The sequence below is a fragment of the Gymnodraco acuticeps genome, unplaced genomic scaffold (assembly GCF_902827175.1).
Source record: "Gymnodraco acuticeps unplaced genomic scaffold, fGymAcu1.1, whole genome shotgun sequence".
Lineage (NCBI taxonomy): Eukaryota > Metazoa > Chordata > Actinopteri > Perciformes > Bathydraconidae > Gymnodraco > Gymnodraco acuticeps.
In genome coordinates this window covers 1381778-1398408 of record NW_022991216.1, presented here as the reverse complement: position 1 = coordinate 1398408, position 16631 = coordinate 1381778, and the positions used below count along the sequence as shown (strand labels likewise).

Sequence of the window (16631 nt, the reverse complement as noted above, 5' to 3'; positions counted from 1 at the left end):
TTCTCACCCAGGATGCTGCCTCAGTAGAATCCATGCATCAAATCCATCCGGGAAACACGGCATTAAATATTGATCATGGTATCATGTACAACAACTTTTTTTGTTTTGCTGTGCTCGGCTTAATGTGCGCTGTGAGAGGTTGTTCTGCTAATGAGACAGCAGAAGTGCTGCAAGTCATCTTCACCACCAAATAGTTGATCAAAGCCTAAAGATTACAGATTATTGAAATGAGGGGCCAAAAACAGGAATCTCTTTTTAATGATCACCGAGAAAGGTTTGCACAAAATACATAGTGTTACATATATATTTCCTGGATTATTATAATGCAAAGAGTGCAGAAAAATGAGCTTCAAGTGTTAGCTGTCCAAAGACGCAGAGGCAGGGATGTTCTTTGAAGGAGGCATCAGCGGAGAACAATCCTCGATGACAGCGTGTCTGATCATGAGGTGCAGCCTTAGATCTTTTTCCTTTTGGAGCATCTGTGGAGCAAGTTGTTTGACACTTTGGAAACATACATGACAGTGTAATTAATAAGGCCTTACCTGTTATGCATCTTAAAGAGACCAATCATTCATTTAGCATATTCAACTTACATTCTCTCACACCTAAGAGGTTGTTAACATAAATACTATATTTATATATATATATATATATAAATTATGTTTATGTCGCCAAATGCATCCGTAAAGGACCCATTAACATGTTGTGTGTAATAGCATGTAGTATACTTATTTGACAACACTTTAGTTGTCCTGTGTGCATGTAAAAAGCATCTTATGCTATGGTATCATTTAACATTTATTTTAAATAATACAATAAATATACTACAATAGAACATTGGCTTTGGTAGAGTTACAAGTTCATAATTTTCCCTCAACTTCACAATTGTGGACATGACCTTTTATTCATCCGTACCATTAGAAAAGGGATGTTTCATGATGAATCAAATATGGACTAGAGATCATGTCACTACAAAATGATAACAGCAAGAGAAAAAACTTTACAATTTCATGCATACAGAGGTTTTAATGCTTCAAAAGACATACAAGAGTGGATGGCCACAGTAAACTTGAATTTATTGACATAAAAACCAATATAACTTCTATCCTTTTATCCTTACACAGGTTTGACAAAGACTGTGAAAAACAAACAAACAGACAAACGGAAATCTACAAAATGAAAGGAAACAAAAACAATGGCAGCATCACTGCTGGTTCTGGACATTTACAAAAATGTTGTTTCTCCTTTTTCTTTTTGAGAGGAAAGTGTTAAATTTGGGTGTACCGCATCACAATGAAAAATAAAGCCAAAGATCTACAAGCATACTGAGTTATCTTAACAGAAATGGTTCAAGTCACATATTTAAAGATTTTTAAAAAAGAAAACCTATGTATGAAGAGCGGTAACATTCTGTGGTAGATACTAGTGGTCATAAGCATAGAGTGCATAGTTCAAACAAAGAGCATAATTACAATAAGGGCAAAAACAAAAGACCAACAAGCAATCTTTGATGCTGCATGAGCCAACGCTTTCATCTGATGACCTGCTTCTACTGTGAGAAAAAATACTTTTCAAGTTGTTTCCCATTAAAAAAAAAGAATTCAAGCCACCATGGCCCTTAAAGCTATATTAATATACCTGAAAACCTTTGGTGGAAGCGTTTAGGGTTTCATACACCAAACAAAACTCATCCCTTTTTGGATGCTTTGGCCCAATCACAACATGTCCACTTCTCAACTCCATCAGTTTGATGCGGCACAGATGATCCAACACCTAGAGCCATGATGCAGCTTCTTAGAGCAATGATATGCAAAGCCAACAGCACCATCTTTCCTCTCGTAATTCCAACATTTGTACAAGTGTGTGCGGTCCGCTGAAGCAGGAGGCAACACACGCCGGCATGCTGCGCTGATCTGTGAGTGGATGTGTAGAGAAATGGCATGCAAACACCACTGCAGAACATTTGAAGAAAAACAAGTAAATAGATGCAGCAAAGTCGGATGTGGTGGTAAAGAGTCAAGGGGGCTGCTGGCGGGGGGATATTATCACCACACATTTTCTTTCATTCAAACAATACAAATTAGAAAAACACATAGCACCACAGAAGAGAGAAAATAGCACCTAGGATTTGATTTCTTTGTGTTTTCATTTCATGTGACATCACTTCCCATTGCATAGTCAGATAGATGTGTATTTGAAGAAAAGAAAAAATAGAAGCTGTTTATTAAGTTAATAATATTAACCACCAAGCTGTTCAGAGGGCACAAAAGGAGGAATGTATTTTGTGTGGTCGTTCGTTATGCAAATCACATAATATCACAGAGCTTGTTTTCGTCTTTTATTTCCATTCTGTTCTTAAATTACAACAAGCTGTGCTCCACAACCGCAACAAGAGAGGGCTTCCCAATTTGTTTCTTTTGAGGTTTTTTCATTTACAAGTCGAATTTCCTCACTTTTGATATATTGCTACCATTAACCCCTGTATCCATCGTATCCTACCTCACAAGTCAAAGGTCACATGCATGTTTTGAAGCCAGAGGCAATACAAATTACCATGAAAAATATACAGAATGTACTTACAAACATACACATTATTTATATATATTTATATATATATGGTCCATTCCAAGGGAATGGGGAGAGAATTATGCACAAACAAAGCTCCCGTAGAGAATGAGCGAACAAAACAACAAAGTGGAATAAGCCGGGGAGAGGCGGGAAAACATGAGATCACAACTGAAAGGAAAACAAAGAGCCAAATCAGATGGAGTCCGTGGCAAATGCAGCGAGCGTCTGGAACGGTTGGAGCTCTCAGGGTCGCCTTCCATGTCTACATCTAAATGGAGAATGGTGGCATGGGGCTAGGGTTGTTTGTGTAGAAGGCAGGATCTGACATCCAGTTTCAAAACGTGCATGTGATGGAGAAGGCACACTGAGGTTTCAAGGTTAGTTTCCTCTATTCCTATAGAATTTCACTTGATTTCATTTTTACTCATACTTGTTGCTTTATGGAAAAAAAAGTTACTTTTTTACAAATAGAATTGTCCTATTCTTTTTCAATTGTTTTTTTTTTTTTCTCTGAGAAAACAAATATATGCTTTTTTTTCTCCATTTGTTCAGTAAACAGTCTTAGCCGATGAAACAGACGGGGCCCACTTCAAATCCAAACTTCTGCGCGGAGCCGCCAAAGTCGTTGAACATAATGTCCACAAATGGCACCTGTTCCACCTTTGGCGTGTTGATCTCAATAACTGTCTTTTCATAACCCTTTTTCAACTGTGGAAGAGAGAAGAACACAGCAGGAGCCAGAGTTAGTGAGGAGTAATCATTTCTTCAGAATAAAGAAGATCACACACTCTTTTTGACTGAGCCTCATCAAAGACAACAGAAACATAATTATCAAAGGATCCCCCCTCTCTGTTTGACTTACCGCACAGCCGTCGACCACTGCACGGATGTAGGGGTTGTTATCGTAAGACATCTCCTCGTCGTTGGAGCCCAGGAAGCGGATGGCCTTGTCGTAGCCGTCCTGCTCCTGGTCATGCCAGGCCACCGACTGGTAGCAGTTGTACGTCATGTTCTGTCTGGCAGCCGCGCTCAGCAGCCGCATGAAGGTCATCTGGACCACGCTGACGGGGCTACCCTCGGCATCCACGTAGGAGAGCTGCGGAGAGGAAACCAGATGGCGTTGAGCATCGGAAAAGGTAACACCAAGAGAAGGGACCAGTGTGAGGAACTGAGGGGTGTTATAAAGATTCATTGAACACACCATCATGTCTGCGCTGTGCACTGTTTCTGTCCTTTGGGAGCCATTTTGATTACATTTATGACTAGTAATTAGTATTCCTGTTTTACTGCTGTGTTTGGATTTATAGGACGTATTTCTTATTGATAAGTGTTAGAAAAGGACGTGATAGAGTTAATATACTACCATGTTCTGGGAGCGCACAGACAGAACTAACAGAATGAGATTTTTTGTCAGAATAAGAATTAAGTGTATTGCCAGGTACGTTTACACATACTATGAATGTGCTTTGGTGTCTAATCTAAACAATCTAATGTTATCTGATCATAAGAGGATGAGCTTAATATATTAAATTATTATTATTATTGTCAACAAATCCCATACTTTACGACATACCTACCCTGGTTTTACACTCAGCTTTAAGCTCTATTAATCCTTTTTTAAGATTTAAATCTTTAAAAGCAGGTTGCAAATATAAAAAAAGATACATCTTAATTTATTCTCAGTGGGGATATTCAGAAAGACAGAAATAAATACCGCTAAATGAAGAGAGAAAGTCAAATGGTACACTAACTAAACTAAAATAGAAGAACCTACAGTATACGGCAGCATGTAGAGACAAATGACATGGTATAGTCCATACAAAATGTAATGTAAAATATCCCTATCATTTAAAACGGGCTGATTTATTCACTTTAAAGCAAATGTGGAAACAGGTATAAAAGGTGACTTTGTTGGAGAATATTTCCACCTGCAGAATGGCTCTACTGGTGTACAGTATTTAGGATTGATTTTAAATTACCCACAGTGCCCTTGTTCATGTTAATGTCAGCCGGTGCATCTAATGGAGCTCTGTTAGTATAATTACCTCATTAGTGGTTTTGCTCTTTTTATGTGGATTTGTTAACAATAAAAAATATAAAAAATGACCCAACCGTAGGTCATTTTGTAAAAATGGGAAAAAGTCTCTAGGGTAAAGATGATAGTGAAAAACAGTCCTTTTTCTGAAATGCTGATGCTAGAAGCATAACTAAACTCCTCATTTAAATGTTCATTTGTAATTATGAAAAATATGTATCCAATATCAGTAAATGATGGTAAGTGCATTCAAATGTACTTATCTTAATAGGGAATATGTTGCAGTAATGATTTGCTAATTGCCTTGTAATTAACCTACATTTTTACATGATAAAGGAAAGACATATTATCCTCTAATCCGATTATAGCTCTTATCATAGCTTAGCTTGTTATCATAAATGATAAGACGGAGGACTGTGAACCAGTCACGGTTCAGCTAAATGTCCACATGTGACTATCTACATACCAACCATCAGGAATCCATTAGGTCCACAAAGTGGCTTCGCCTTTCAGACAAACAGGACTGACTGAGAGTGGAGGACATGCAGCGTTCACACCATGCAGCCGAGCAGCAAACCGTCTGAGTCTGGACGTCTTTCTTGACTTGTTGTTCACACACACACACACGCACACACACACGCATATACACACACACACACACACACACACATGCATATACAAACCCAGAGTACCGACACTCTTGACATGAACAGAGGGAGATAATCATCCTCTTCATTCAAAGATGCTGTCTTCTTCTTTTGCTGTGCACTGTACATGCTATTGATGAAGTAACACGTACAAAACACTGTGTTTGTATTTATTTTGATTTGTTGCGTTGAACATGTATTTGTTCTTGGCCTCTCTGTGGCCATATAGTGGTTATGTCCAAATATGTGTCTTTAATGTTTATGTTGTGATTGTAGTAGCCTTGTCTTTGTTTATATTTTGACTTGATTAGATTTTGTCATTTTGTTTTCTTTCTTGTTTTTCTTTCCTTTTTATGGTTTTGCTGTTTGAACAATATGTTAGGACATCAATCCTAAATAAATACATTTCAGATCAGAACTGTTGAGCCAAATGTTGATTTAATTAGCTAATGAATCACTAGATATAAACAATGAGGACTTCTTGCAATATGTCTGTGAATGTCGGTATGTGGCTCAACAAAGTGCCGCTGCTCTTCTTCCTCAGAGCGGCCGGGTAGTCTCATGCATTTCTGACCTACCCCGCCACTCACCCCCCCCCCACCAAGGTGCAGCGTGTGGATCCAGCCCAACATCGCCAGGGAAACATTACCTCTTTATCGTCACAGGCGCAAGTCAACAGTGACTGAATACCCAGAAGCCCCTGGGTGGTGACTGAGTGCCTGACCTGTTTGACTCAGAGCTGCTCCGCCAGATATAAGTAGTGTTTAAGAGAGACCCTGAGAATGTGAGTGCAGCTGATTGGCTGCAGCAGGGAGGGAGTGACACTAACCCCCCCCCCCCACGTGGAGTATGGATGATCTGCTAAGGCATCAAAAAAACAAGATGTGTAAAGGAGAGAAGTGTCCCTCTCAGGTGTTTTCAAATCGACTTAGCATGGATATCACTTGTTGAGTCACGGGTCGAGGCACGCAGTCACGAGGAGATGCTCTCTGAATGTAGCAGAGGTGTGCCAGAGTAGTCAATACATTTAAACAGTAGGTTTTACATTTGTTAAACTCCATTAAATGCCAAATATTACCTTTATACTCCACAAACCTCTCCTTCATTTCGTCGTGAGAGCATCACCTACCTCTTATTGTCTGACTGCAGGTGATAGCAACTTGTTTGGAGTCATGCACCACGATGAAGTAACAACCAACAAGCAGGAGAACGTACTTTGTAGAGCAGAACCAGAACCATGCAGAGCCTCAGGAACACAGAGCCCCGGCCGGAACCAGGACTCTGGGGACCGCAGGCAGGGCCACTTACCAGGGAACCTCTCTTGTAGTGACTATACCATGTGCCTGGCGAGTCTTTGGGCCATTTTGCCATTTTGCTCTGTAAAATATAAGAGGCGTTCAGGAAAGGGAAAAGGACTTCTGTCAGGAGTCTGGCTTACCAGTTTACCACGTTTGAATTCACTGAACCAGGAGCCGGGAGTCTCCTTTACCCAGGATGTGAGCCTAGCCTGGGGGCATGAGCGACAGAGAGCAGTGTTAAAGAGAGGAAACACATCTGACAGAAACACATCCCCGCTTTTCTTTTTCTCCTCCCCTCTTCCTCCTTCTGCTTGTCCTTCGAGGAGTCTTCCGGACCTGAAACAGCATTCAGCAGGATCAACCAGACCAAGCGGTCCAGGGAAGAACATAATAGCGAGCCATTATGCCATTTTGTATAGTACAAACTGTAGCTGGCAGCGAGTTGCTGCTGAGAAATTCATGAGTACACAGTGATTAATTAAGAAAGCTCTTATACCTCGGCCTCCATCCCTGCTGTTCAGTGTTAGTGTGTGCAGCCATGATGCACTAACTTTGTTATGCCATTAAAAGCTGTGAATTGGCCAACAGGGCACGGCTCTAATGATCCCAGCCGTGACAATGATGAATTTGTCTATAAATAGATAGCAGGGTTTGATATGGAACTGTCATTGATAGCTTAATGCGTTAACGACTGATGAGCCGGGGATCACTTATCGCTGGGAGATGGCATACATTAGACCCATGCTGCCTTCAAGGTGACATTTAGTTGTTTTCACTTGAGTGGACAAAAGTTGAAATATCTTTTCGTGACTTTATCTGTTTCCAAAATCCATTAGCATGTGTCTGCTTTTCTGTACAGTGCGTGGACATTATGTACTCCTATAATAAAAGTGCCAATCCGAACGCATGTGTTCGTAGGGCTCTGCACGGAGACTGACAGGCTTTATCTTCACCCCTTGACACAAATGAGAGCAGTCCATAACCGCGCTCTATAAAAAGTCTGCTTCATTATTCTGAGCTTAAGCAAACTCCTGCTCCTCTGAGGCTCAGTGAGTGGGATCATTAAAACGGCTGTAGCACTGTACTATTACACAACCTCCACCCGTCAGAAACACTGTTCCCAATGTTTCTCCTCTCCTCCACACACTCTTGCATAATGAACTGACAATCTCCTCCATGTGTCTGTCACCTGCCAAAGGGTCTATGGGTTCTTAATGGCATTCTAAAAATGGCACTGAGACAACAGTATGGGTTGGCATGAGGGAGTTTTCACCCTAAGGTTATCAACCGTCAAAACTAAACTGAGATTTAGCAAAATCACCTGGTCCCTTGTGGGAAATGCAGGAAGAACTGTTGTGTGATCTCCCACATCTTCTTGGTAATCTCATGGAGGCTAATTATATACATGAGTTAGCACAATAGAATCACTGTTGCAAACCAGCACTGTGTTGAGATGTGGGGGATATTTATACTCAGTCCCAGATGTGAGGAAAATCATACACTTATCTGGAGTTTTCAGCTTGTGCTCGTCTGTCAATCAAATCACAAACTGGAGGATTATTATAATGATAAAATGTAGTTCCTTTCTCTTTTTCATTACACATCATGTTGCTAGCATTAATCCAAAAGCTGCCTGTCTGTTTTCTGAGTGTGTGTGCAGGTGTTTGTGTAGTTTGTGTACGCAGAGCCAGACTTACCCCTTCAGACTTCTTATCTGGGAAGATGCAGCTCTCTCCTCCTGCTGTGAAGTTGCAGTAAACCTTGAAGGAGTCCCGAGAGCAGCCCTGGTTTGGATCAATCCAGTACTCACCTTTAGGAATGGAGACAGAGAGAGAACAATTATTGAGAGGTACACGATTTAAAGTCCATACTGAACTCCATCGGCTGGGAAATATAACAATACCCTTCCAAATGTATATTCTATGGTCGTTTGTTTAGTAGCAGTCTATTATAGTGTTTTGTACTCCATATATTAACTGTATTCTTTATATGCATATATTTACTGTTTATGTTTTTATTTTGTACATGCTGCTGTCTCTGTTTCCCAGTTTTGGATTAATAAAGTATATCTAATTTAGTCAAATAAAATCTATTGGTTTAAATATATATATGTTCAAAACGATAGGAAAATGTATATACTAAATGTATTTCTATCGTAATATAGGCTAGACCTATTTATCATGATTTAATCATATTATTATATCTACGTTTTTTGATGCAAAAGGGAAAGCACTAGATCCTTCCAAATGGATGCTGGAACTTTGGAAAGTACAAATAATACATTATTTAAGTTCTGCCTATTGACTTAACCCCCCTTTGTTTCCCCCGACCTTTAAGTGAGGGTCATGCATTTGGAGATGTGTATTCTACTGTATTTGCAGTGTTTCATATAGATCTGGCTTGAAGCTGGACTGAGGCTTTCAGGAATACAACAGAGCTAAAATGTGCATAGCCTTTGGACAGAGCCCATTTCCTTTCATTGCTAGAGAGCTGCTGTTTGATAACGGCCGTTTCATTTCAGATTCATTAAAAACCGTGGCGAGGGAGGGGAGGACGAGACAATGGGACCTCATGCCTCATTTCAGACGTGTAATACAAACCATCGGGGAAGTCGGGGTGGCAGAGCTGCAGGTCTTTACAGGTACGCGCCGGGTTGCTCTGCGTTCCCATCGGATGCTTCATCTGCTCGATCTCCAGCTTCAGGGAGTTGAGCGAGCCAAAGATTTCCTCCATGCCGTCTTCGTAGTCCTTGTAGTTGGTATCTGCAGGCATGTCGTCCATCACCTCGCTGGCATCGATGTTCCTGCGGGTTCTGCCCTTCATGTTGGACATCATGGGGAGGGGGTGGATGACATCGCCGGGGGGGCCCTGTGATGGGGTGAGGAAAGGAGGGGAGACAAATGCCAGTCAGAGATAAGGGCGGAGATTATACAAATGTCTGGAGATAATGACTCACACTGAAGGATACGTTATGAAATGATGATTGAAAACAATTCAGAAGTCCTTGACTTACAGGTTGGCCAGGAGGTCCAGATGTACCGGTCTCTCCCTTCGGTCCAGTTTGACCCTGAACAGGAAAAATGAGATGATTTTGTATGAGTGTTGTGATTAAAGATGCACAATTTTGAACAATAATACTCTCATTTATCTTTAATCAACACTGAAGACTTCTCTTTCTGCCTCTGCCTTTTATTGAATCAAATAATAACTGAAAATTCTCTATTTTAGCTTGTTTTTTCTGGTATTGTCTGGGCTTTTAAGTAAAGTACCTATATTTAAAAAAGTCATTTTCTAATGTGTTGCTTTTGCACCATATTTTAATGCTTTAAATGTTTTCATTTATTTTCTAAATCGATTTCAATTGCCTTGTGTTGATGTGCTATATAAATAAACTTGTCCCGCTTTGCCTGACAAATAAAGTAGTGTCATTATGGCCCACTAGCAAATGCAGGAATAAAATATAATGCTTTTCAAAATGAACTGAATGTAGCAAATGAGACATAGTTTTATGTGAATACATGCTAATTTCTGGCTGCTGCAGATGTTTAATTTGAAAGCTTTCATCTGCTTAGTAATTGTTACTTATTGGATGCACATTTCTGTGAAATACTTACAGATGATCCTTTAGCTCCTTTAGGACCAGATGGACCCTGAAGACAGAAATGGAAGGAGTAATCAATATTAGCTCAGGCATTACAAGCTATGCAGTTACACACACACAGTAGTACAACATGTATGATGAGTCTTACAGGTAGTCCAGGGGGGCCGAGGGGACCGAGAGGACCTGAAGGACCGGCAATACCCTAAAGGACAAAACAGAGAGTGTGAATCCATGCTTTGTGAAAACTTAGGAAGTTGAAACATGATGCAACTGTTTTAACTAGAATGAGGGATCGTCGTGACAACAGTTTGCCTGTGCCCAAGTTAATAAAACACCAAAGAAGAAGAAGAAGATTATTGTTACAAATACAGATCAAAATCAAACAATAAAACATACATCAGTCCTAAACATCATTCAAATGTTTATCCTGCAGAAGTTTACTGTCAGAAAAGATAAATCAACTTTCTTTCTTCCCCTTCCTTCTATCTCTTTTTACTACAAGTTTCAGTTACTCATTCTTTTTTATTTAATGTGGTATCAGAAAGAACACAGTTATTCCCTTCTCTCTGACAGAACATTGTGTGGGCCTTTTAACATGACTGCAGTGTAGTTTAGTTGACTCACATTGTCTCCCTTGGAGCCATGTTGTCCTGGGGGGCCGGGCAGACCACGGTCACCCTTCTCTCCCTGTTCTCCTGGGGGTCCGATAAGACCAATAAGCCCAGGATGGCCCTGAAGGTAGAGAACAACACACACACATATTATCAATACAGCAGTCAATAATACAGCAACACAAACATTAATGACACATCTATCTGGCAGCGGCGCTGATAATTAGGGTAATGATTGGATGGCTGGAGGCGAACAACAGCTCTAATCAATCTGTTAGTAAATGGGTCCATTAGTCTTAGTGTTAAGCTTGTGCTATACAAACATTCAGCTGGGCAGGCGGCTCACCTTTTCTCCTTTAACGCCAGAATCTCCTTTCATACCAGGTAAACCAGGAGGACCCTGTGGACATTGAAAAAGAATACATGTTAAAGTTTCAGCTCAGATTGTACATATTATGTGAGTTCAAAGTCCAGGAGCTGCTTCTACTCACCATGGGTCCCGGAGGTCCATCTGGGCCTGTAGAACCAGGAAGACCTTGCTCTCCCTGCAAAGAAATACCAATTACAGCGTGTTCGTACTCGGCTCATGAGAACACACGTCCCTATAAATAGCCCGGCCCCTTTACAGTATGTTCAGCAGCATATTGAAAAGCATTTATGTGCACCTGCTCTGTAAGCTGTTTTAACAGAATCACTTTACTTACAACTGGCCCAGGGATACCCCGCAGGCCTTCAGAACCGGGCTTGCCAGGTGATCCTTGAGGACCAACGGGGCCTGTCTTTCCTTGGGGACCTTCCAAACCAGTCTCTCCCTTTAACACAAAAATAAACACAAACATTAGATTCTTGCTAATTTCCTGGAGACTAGACATCGTTGGTGGAGGTGAACTGAAAAGAGATTATTGTTGAATGTGTTACCTTAGTTCCCTTCTCTCCTTGTCTTCCCTCAGGTCCTGATATTCCATGGGGGCCCTGGAAAAAAAAGATGAGAACATTTTAGCTTTAGTAAATTGATATTGATAACATGAAGCAACGACAAGAGAGAAGAGGACTTTACTCACTCTCTTTCCTGGGGGTCCAGAGGGACCAGACTCTCCAGTGGGTCCAGGAGAACCCTATGTTTTAAGAAATGAAAATATAATTTATTTTGTGATTTAAAAATGGCAAGTTTCTTAAAAAACGATTATTTTTGGGCACATTGGTGCACAGCACTCACAGCTTGACCAGCCTCTCCGTCATCTCCCTTGTCACCAGCGGGTCCATCTAATCCCTGGATAGGAGATAAAGAGCCTCAGTTCTACTGCCTTGCATCAAAAACACACTGTAAGGAAAATATTGCACTTTTTATGAACTCATACGTACAGCTGCACCGGGCTCTCCAGGGGGACCAGAGTCACCAGGGAAACCACTTGGACCCTGAAAATCAATAAATCTTACTTTTACAATTTTCAGTGAGAAAACAAAGTTTGATCACAGTGTTTTTCCTTTGTGTGAGGTTAAATCTCTTATAAGAGAACAATGGTTTTTCTGAAGTAGGGTAGAAAAAGGCTTACGGGGCTTCCTTTGGGACCGTCATCTCCAGGGGGACCCTTAGGGCCGGGGGGTCCTGATGTACCAGCTGGACCACCCTCTCCCTTCTCTCCTCTCTCTCCTCTTGGACCCTGGAAAAAAACACAGTCATTGAGTTATTCTTATTCATGAAAGATAGTGGAGACCAAATGAAAAATTGCTATGTAACTTCATAACAACATGTTATAACATTATACTTGATGCTCTTTACAGATAAACTGATTTGATCATTTCATTAAATTGGTGGAAACAAAATGATTGGTCCTTTTATTTTTAGGATGGACTTATTACGGCTGCAACTGATTGGTTAGTTAGTTCAATGGATTCATCTGTTGGTCTATTCATTGTCAGAAAATAGTGAAAAATGTCAAATCAATCCAAGGCGACCACTTTCAATTTGTCAGTCCAAAACCCAACAATATTTAATTTATGAAGAGACTGAAATACATTTGACATTTCATTAATGATCAAAAAAGTTGGAAATGTTTTCTTTCGTGTGTGACGAATCGATAAGTTAACCAATCATTGCAGCTCTAGAACTAAATCATGTAAATATGGAGGAAGAAAACCAGGTAACTCACTGGTCCTCCGAGTTCTCCCTGAAGTCCGGGCACTCCTGTTTCTCCAGCAGCTCCCTGATAAGAGAATGAAGGGGAGGATATTAGAGGGAGAGAGAGAGACACATACATTATCAGAAAGTGATTTGTTGATCCAACTCGGTTCCAAAAACCCCATCATTTACAGCAGCCCCCACTATCCCGGTGCCCTTGTCACCCATATGGGTATGGAAAGAGAAGACACAAGAGATTTCAATCCATCAAGTGCAGAAAGATCGGGAGGCTGGAGCCAGGGGGGGCGCTGACCTCGCTCTTCTCCCTGGACCCTGCCCATATATCTTGTCCTCGTCCCCCTGCCTTATTGGATAGTTGCTCTGTTGACTCACCTATACAGCGGGCACTATCGTTATTCACTGTCACATAAACCTAGCGTCCTCCTGCTGGGCTTTACCGCAGAATCAGCCTGAATATGAGCTCATGTCATATCTGGGAGGGGGCCAATCGATAGCAGAGCTCTGCAGGGCCGACGCCAAGCTGAGCAGCGATGCGCTGTGATAAGCATATCCACATTTTCTCAAGCAAGAACAAGAGCTCTGTATTGTCAGCTGACTCTGAATTAGTGTCTGGATGCCTTCCAAAGCAGCTTTTGTTCATGTCAGGAAATCCACTCTAAGCAGTTGCTATGCCTGTTAAAAGCATGACTGATCCTCCTGTATTAGAAGCTTGTCTTTATGCAATGTTGCATCCAAGAAGCTGTGCACAGGCTTCCACAGCATCCTCACAACAACCTGCTGACGGCAGGGAGGCCACAAGCATGAGAGACAGCTGCTCGTCACAGATATTTCACAGGGATGTGTTTACAGAAAGAAGAAGCCTGAGCTCATTTGCTTGCCAGCTCTCTGCGTTGGCCAACAAAATGCCAGATCAGCTAAAGAGCGATTAGCCAGAAGACCGCTGTGTTTGTTTGCAGCGGGAAAGGACAGGCTATCCTCGGGAGATTATAAAGGAGCCAAAGGTGATTCTATTGACTGAACCAGATAAAACAAATCACACTATCACTACAGAGAGAAGGTGGTGAGAACAGAGCTGCAGTCCAGGGCCAACGTAGGCCTTTCATAATGAAAAAAGAGGCAACAAATAAAAAGAGCTAATTTGATTGTGTTGCGTTTAAATAATGCATTTATCTTCCTGCAAGTAAAGTGCCTTTGAGTTATAATTCTTACTCCCTCAACCCAGCAACTGTAAATGGATCATATGGATCTAATGGAGGTCTACCATGAGAGATGGGTACACCACCATGAGCTTTAGTGTTCTCAGATACTAAGCCAACCTGGGGATCTTTGTTGTGTTGTCTGCCTCTCTGAGATAATGGCATAGGCTTTACTTCACATCTAGAGAGACACTCAGTTATTTTGGAACAAGACCAGAGGTGCCATCTGGAACAAAAACGCTGTAGCACAATGGATATGTTGTCAATTGAAACAGTACATTTCAGCGGGCTGAGTGGACCTCCATGATGGATCATCACAGCAGCTGCTCTTATCCACTTTATACAAAATATAGATAGTTTGAGTCGGGCTGGCTTCTCAGAGCACACACTGTTCTTCTCCAGGAGGCGAGGTAGCAGAGTTACAGCACTGACATGTGACTGCTCAGCACTCCAAATATGAACCTGAGTGGGCGATGCTGCTTTTTGAGTTGAAACAATGTTCCAGGAGACAATTCAATTATAACTTATGTGTGTAATTATGTGCACAAAGCAGTTTTGGTAAAGAAACAAGACAACATATTTAATAATTATCACAACACAACTGAAAGGAGGTTATATGAATGTGGAGATGTCTGTGTTTACACCAAGTATAGAAGAAAAATCCTGACAAAAAAGCCATCAAAAACAGCATTATGCTCCAGTACTGTAACTGATCAATCAGAAACTTTTCCATCCAACTATACACAGAATAAGAGTTTACCTTTTCTCCAACAGAGCCAGGGTTTCCAATGCCACCGGGAGGTCCCTGAGGGCCGTCAGCTCCTGGGGGTCCTGAGGGGCCTCTGGGACCAGGTGGACCGGGTGGACCCTACAAACAAAGAGCGGTTAAGGTCTAATGAGTAAAGACTCTTCCCATGCAAACTGTATGTTATGTGATGTGTCTCTGCTTTATATACACTTACCATTTGACCAACGTCTCCAGTTTCACCTTTCTCACCGGGGGGACCAGGCAAGCCCTGCGGAGTGTGGAGAGAGGGTTTAATTATACTGCCTCACTCAATGTTAACAATGAGCATACATTATATGTTGCATTGCAGTCCACACCTGCAGACCAACTGGACCTGGAGGTCCGGGGAATCCTCTGGATCCTTCATCTCCCTTCTGGCCAAACAGACCCTGCTGACCTCTGGGACCGGGCTCTCCATCCGAACCCTGCACAACGAGACGGATTAAAACAGTCAGGAGGTATAAGGGTTGCAGATGCAGTAGTTGAGGCCCTTACTGATCTGAACAACAACTGCAAACTATTGTTGAACAGGAAAGGTAATTATGGTGTATTTTGAAGTTGCATCACTGTCCGTCACAGGGGCAATGTTTCTCTTTGGAGCCCTCTGATTTGACTCACTGCATGCCATATGGGCATATCTTCTCTCTCGCATGGATGATTCAAAGATAAGTGCTCTTGCTGAAAGTGTTCATCTTAATTCAGAGATTAAGAGTGTTTCCAGTTCTCTTAAGTTAAAACAGTAACTAGAGTTGTTTTACATATACTGTCAATAATGTCACTTATTTACAATTCCATTACTTTTCCTGTTTTGTTGTGTTTTTGCCAAGCTATTATATTGAAGTACTTACAGCTGGACCGGGTGCTCCAACAGGTCCTTGAGGGCCGGTGGGACCAGGTGGGCCCTGCAGAGGCGAAGGAACACATTAAACACACACTCTCCACAACTAGACATGAATTCCAAGTAAAAATGGATCAGACGTAAAATCTCAGGAAGTAAATTGAATAATAAACAATGTATTTACAAGTTCTGGAACAACTTACATGCTCTCCTTTGTCACCCTTGCCTCCTTTCTGGCCGGACTCTCCAAGCTCTCCCTGTGAAATGACATGATCACAGTGTGAAACGAAGACGGATAAACTTTACCCAAGGTAATACACAAGTGACAAGAAGATTACAAAAGTGACAATTATGTTGAATTATCATCAAAAAAACAGTAACAGATAAATAAATAATAACCTACACTCATTATACAACACCTGTTCATCTTTTATTTAGAAATCTGTCAGTGGATATTTTAAATACATCTCTGTTTCTCTCACAAATATAGTTCACATCTGAAGGGGTGCTTATCACGATGGCGCCACTAGAAGCCAGAACAGAATAGATAATTAGTCCCATCTAAACCTGGAGTGAAGAACTTTACAGCACTCTTTCAAAGCCTCCACATGCTGTGGGTGTTTGGAGAAGTAATGTTAATATCTGCCAAAGTCAAAGGCATTCACTTTTGGTTTGTGAGTCAGACAATGCTCTCAGTATTGGTCTTAAAACAAAGGCCTTGGAGTTGTCCGTTCCCGGTAGACAGGACTGATAATGAGAAAGTGTGTAAACAGTAGCTCGCAAGATCCTATTTATCTGCATGGCAAACCCCCTCAATCTGTGTCCGTCCACTCCGTGAGGACTGGTGTAAGGCCAGTTAAGAACTGAGGCATTCTTCAAAGGATAAGAGATTATCCTCTGAGTCTCTCCG

The 16631-nt window shown here is 41.4% G+C and overlaps 1 protein-coding gene across 10 annotated transcripts in view; it reads right to left on the bottom strand.

The window, feature by feature from the left end:
* Positions 1-1006: 1006 nt before the first annotated feature.
* col5a1 (procollagen, type V, alpha 1) overlaps positions 1007-16631 on the bottom strand; it is a 79172-nt gene continuing 63547 nt past the window's right edge. For 9 of the 10 annotated variants that reach the window (XM_034239031.1, XM_034239034.1, XM_034239033.1 and 6 more), the window contains 23 exons: positions 15925-15978; positions 15732-15785; positions 15201-15308; positions 15059-15112; positions 14857-14964; positions 12911-12964; positions 12314-12421; positions 12123-12176; positions 11977-12030; positions 11822-11875; positions 11679-11732; positions 11465-11572; positions 11252-11305; positions 11107-11160; positions 10774-10881; positions 10298-10351; positions 10163-10198; positions 9562-9615; positions 9149-9416; positions 8246-8358; positions 6689-6757; positions 3431-3664; positions 1007-3276 (listed from right to left, as the gene is read on the bottom strand). In XM_034239031.1, the coding sequence (XP_034094922.1) occupies positions 3130-3276; positions 3431-3664; positions 6689-6757; positions 8246-8358; positions 9149-9416; positions 9562-9615; positions 10163-10198; positions 10298-10351; positions 10774-10881; positions 11107-11160; positions 11252-11305; positions 11465-11572; positions 11679-11732; positions 11822-11875; positions 11977-12030; positions 12123-12176; positions 12314-12421; positions 12911-12964; positions 14857-14964; positions 15059-15112; positions 15201-15308; positions 15732-15785; positions 15925-15978 (2055 nt within the window). In that variant the 3' untranslated portion in view covers positions 1007-3129. Of the gene's footprint in view, positions 3277-3430; positions 3665-6558; positions 6628-6688; positions 6758-8245; positions 8359-9148; positions 9417-9561; positions 9616-10162; positions 10199-10297; positions 10352-10773; positions 10882-11106; positions 11161-11251; positions 11306-11464; positions 11573-11678; positions 11733-11821; positions 11876-11976; positions 12031-12122; positions 12177-12313; positions 12422-12910; positions 12965-14856; positions 14965-15058; positions 15113-15200; positions 15309-15731; positions 15786-15924; positions 15979-16631 lie in introns of all 10 variants that reach the window. The other variant, XM_034239032.1, reaches the window with a different exon arrangement.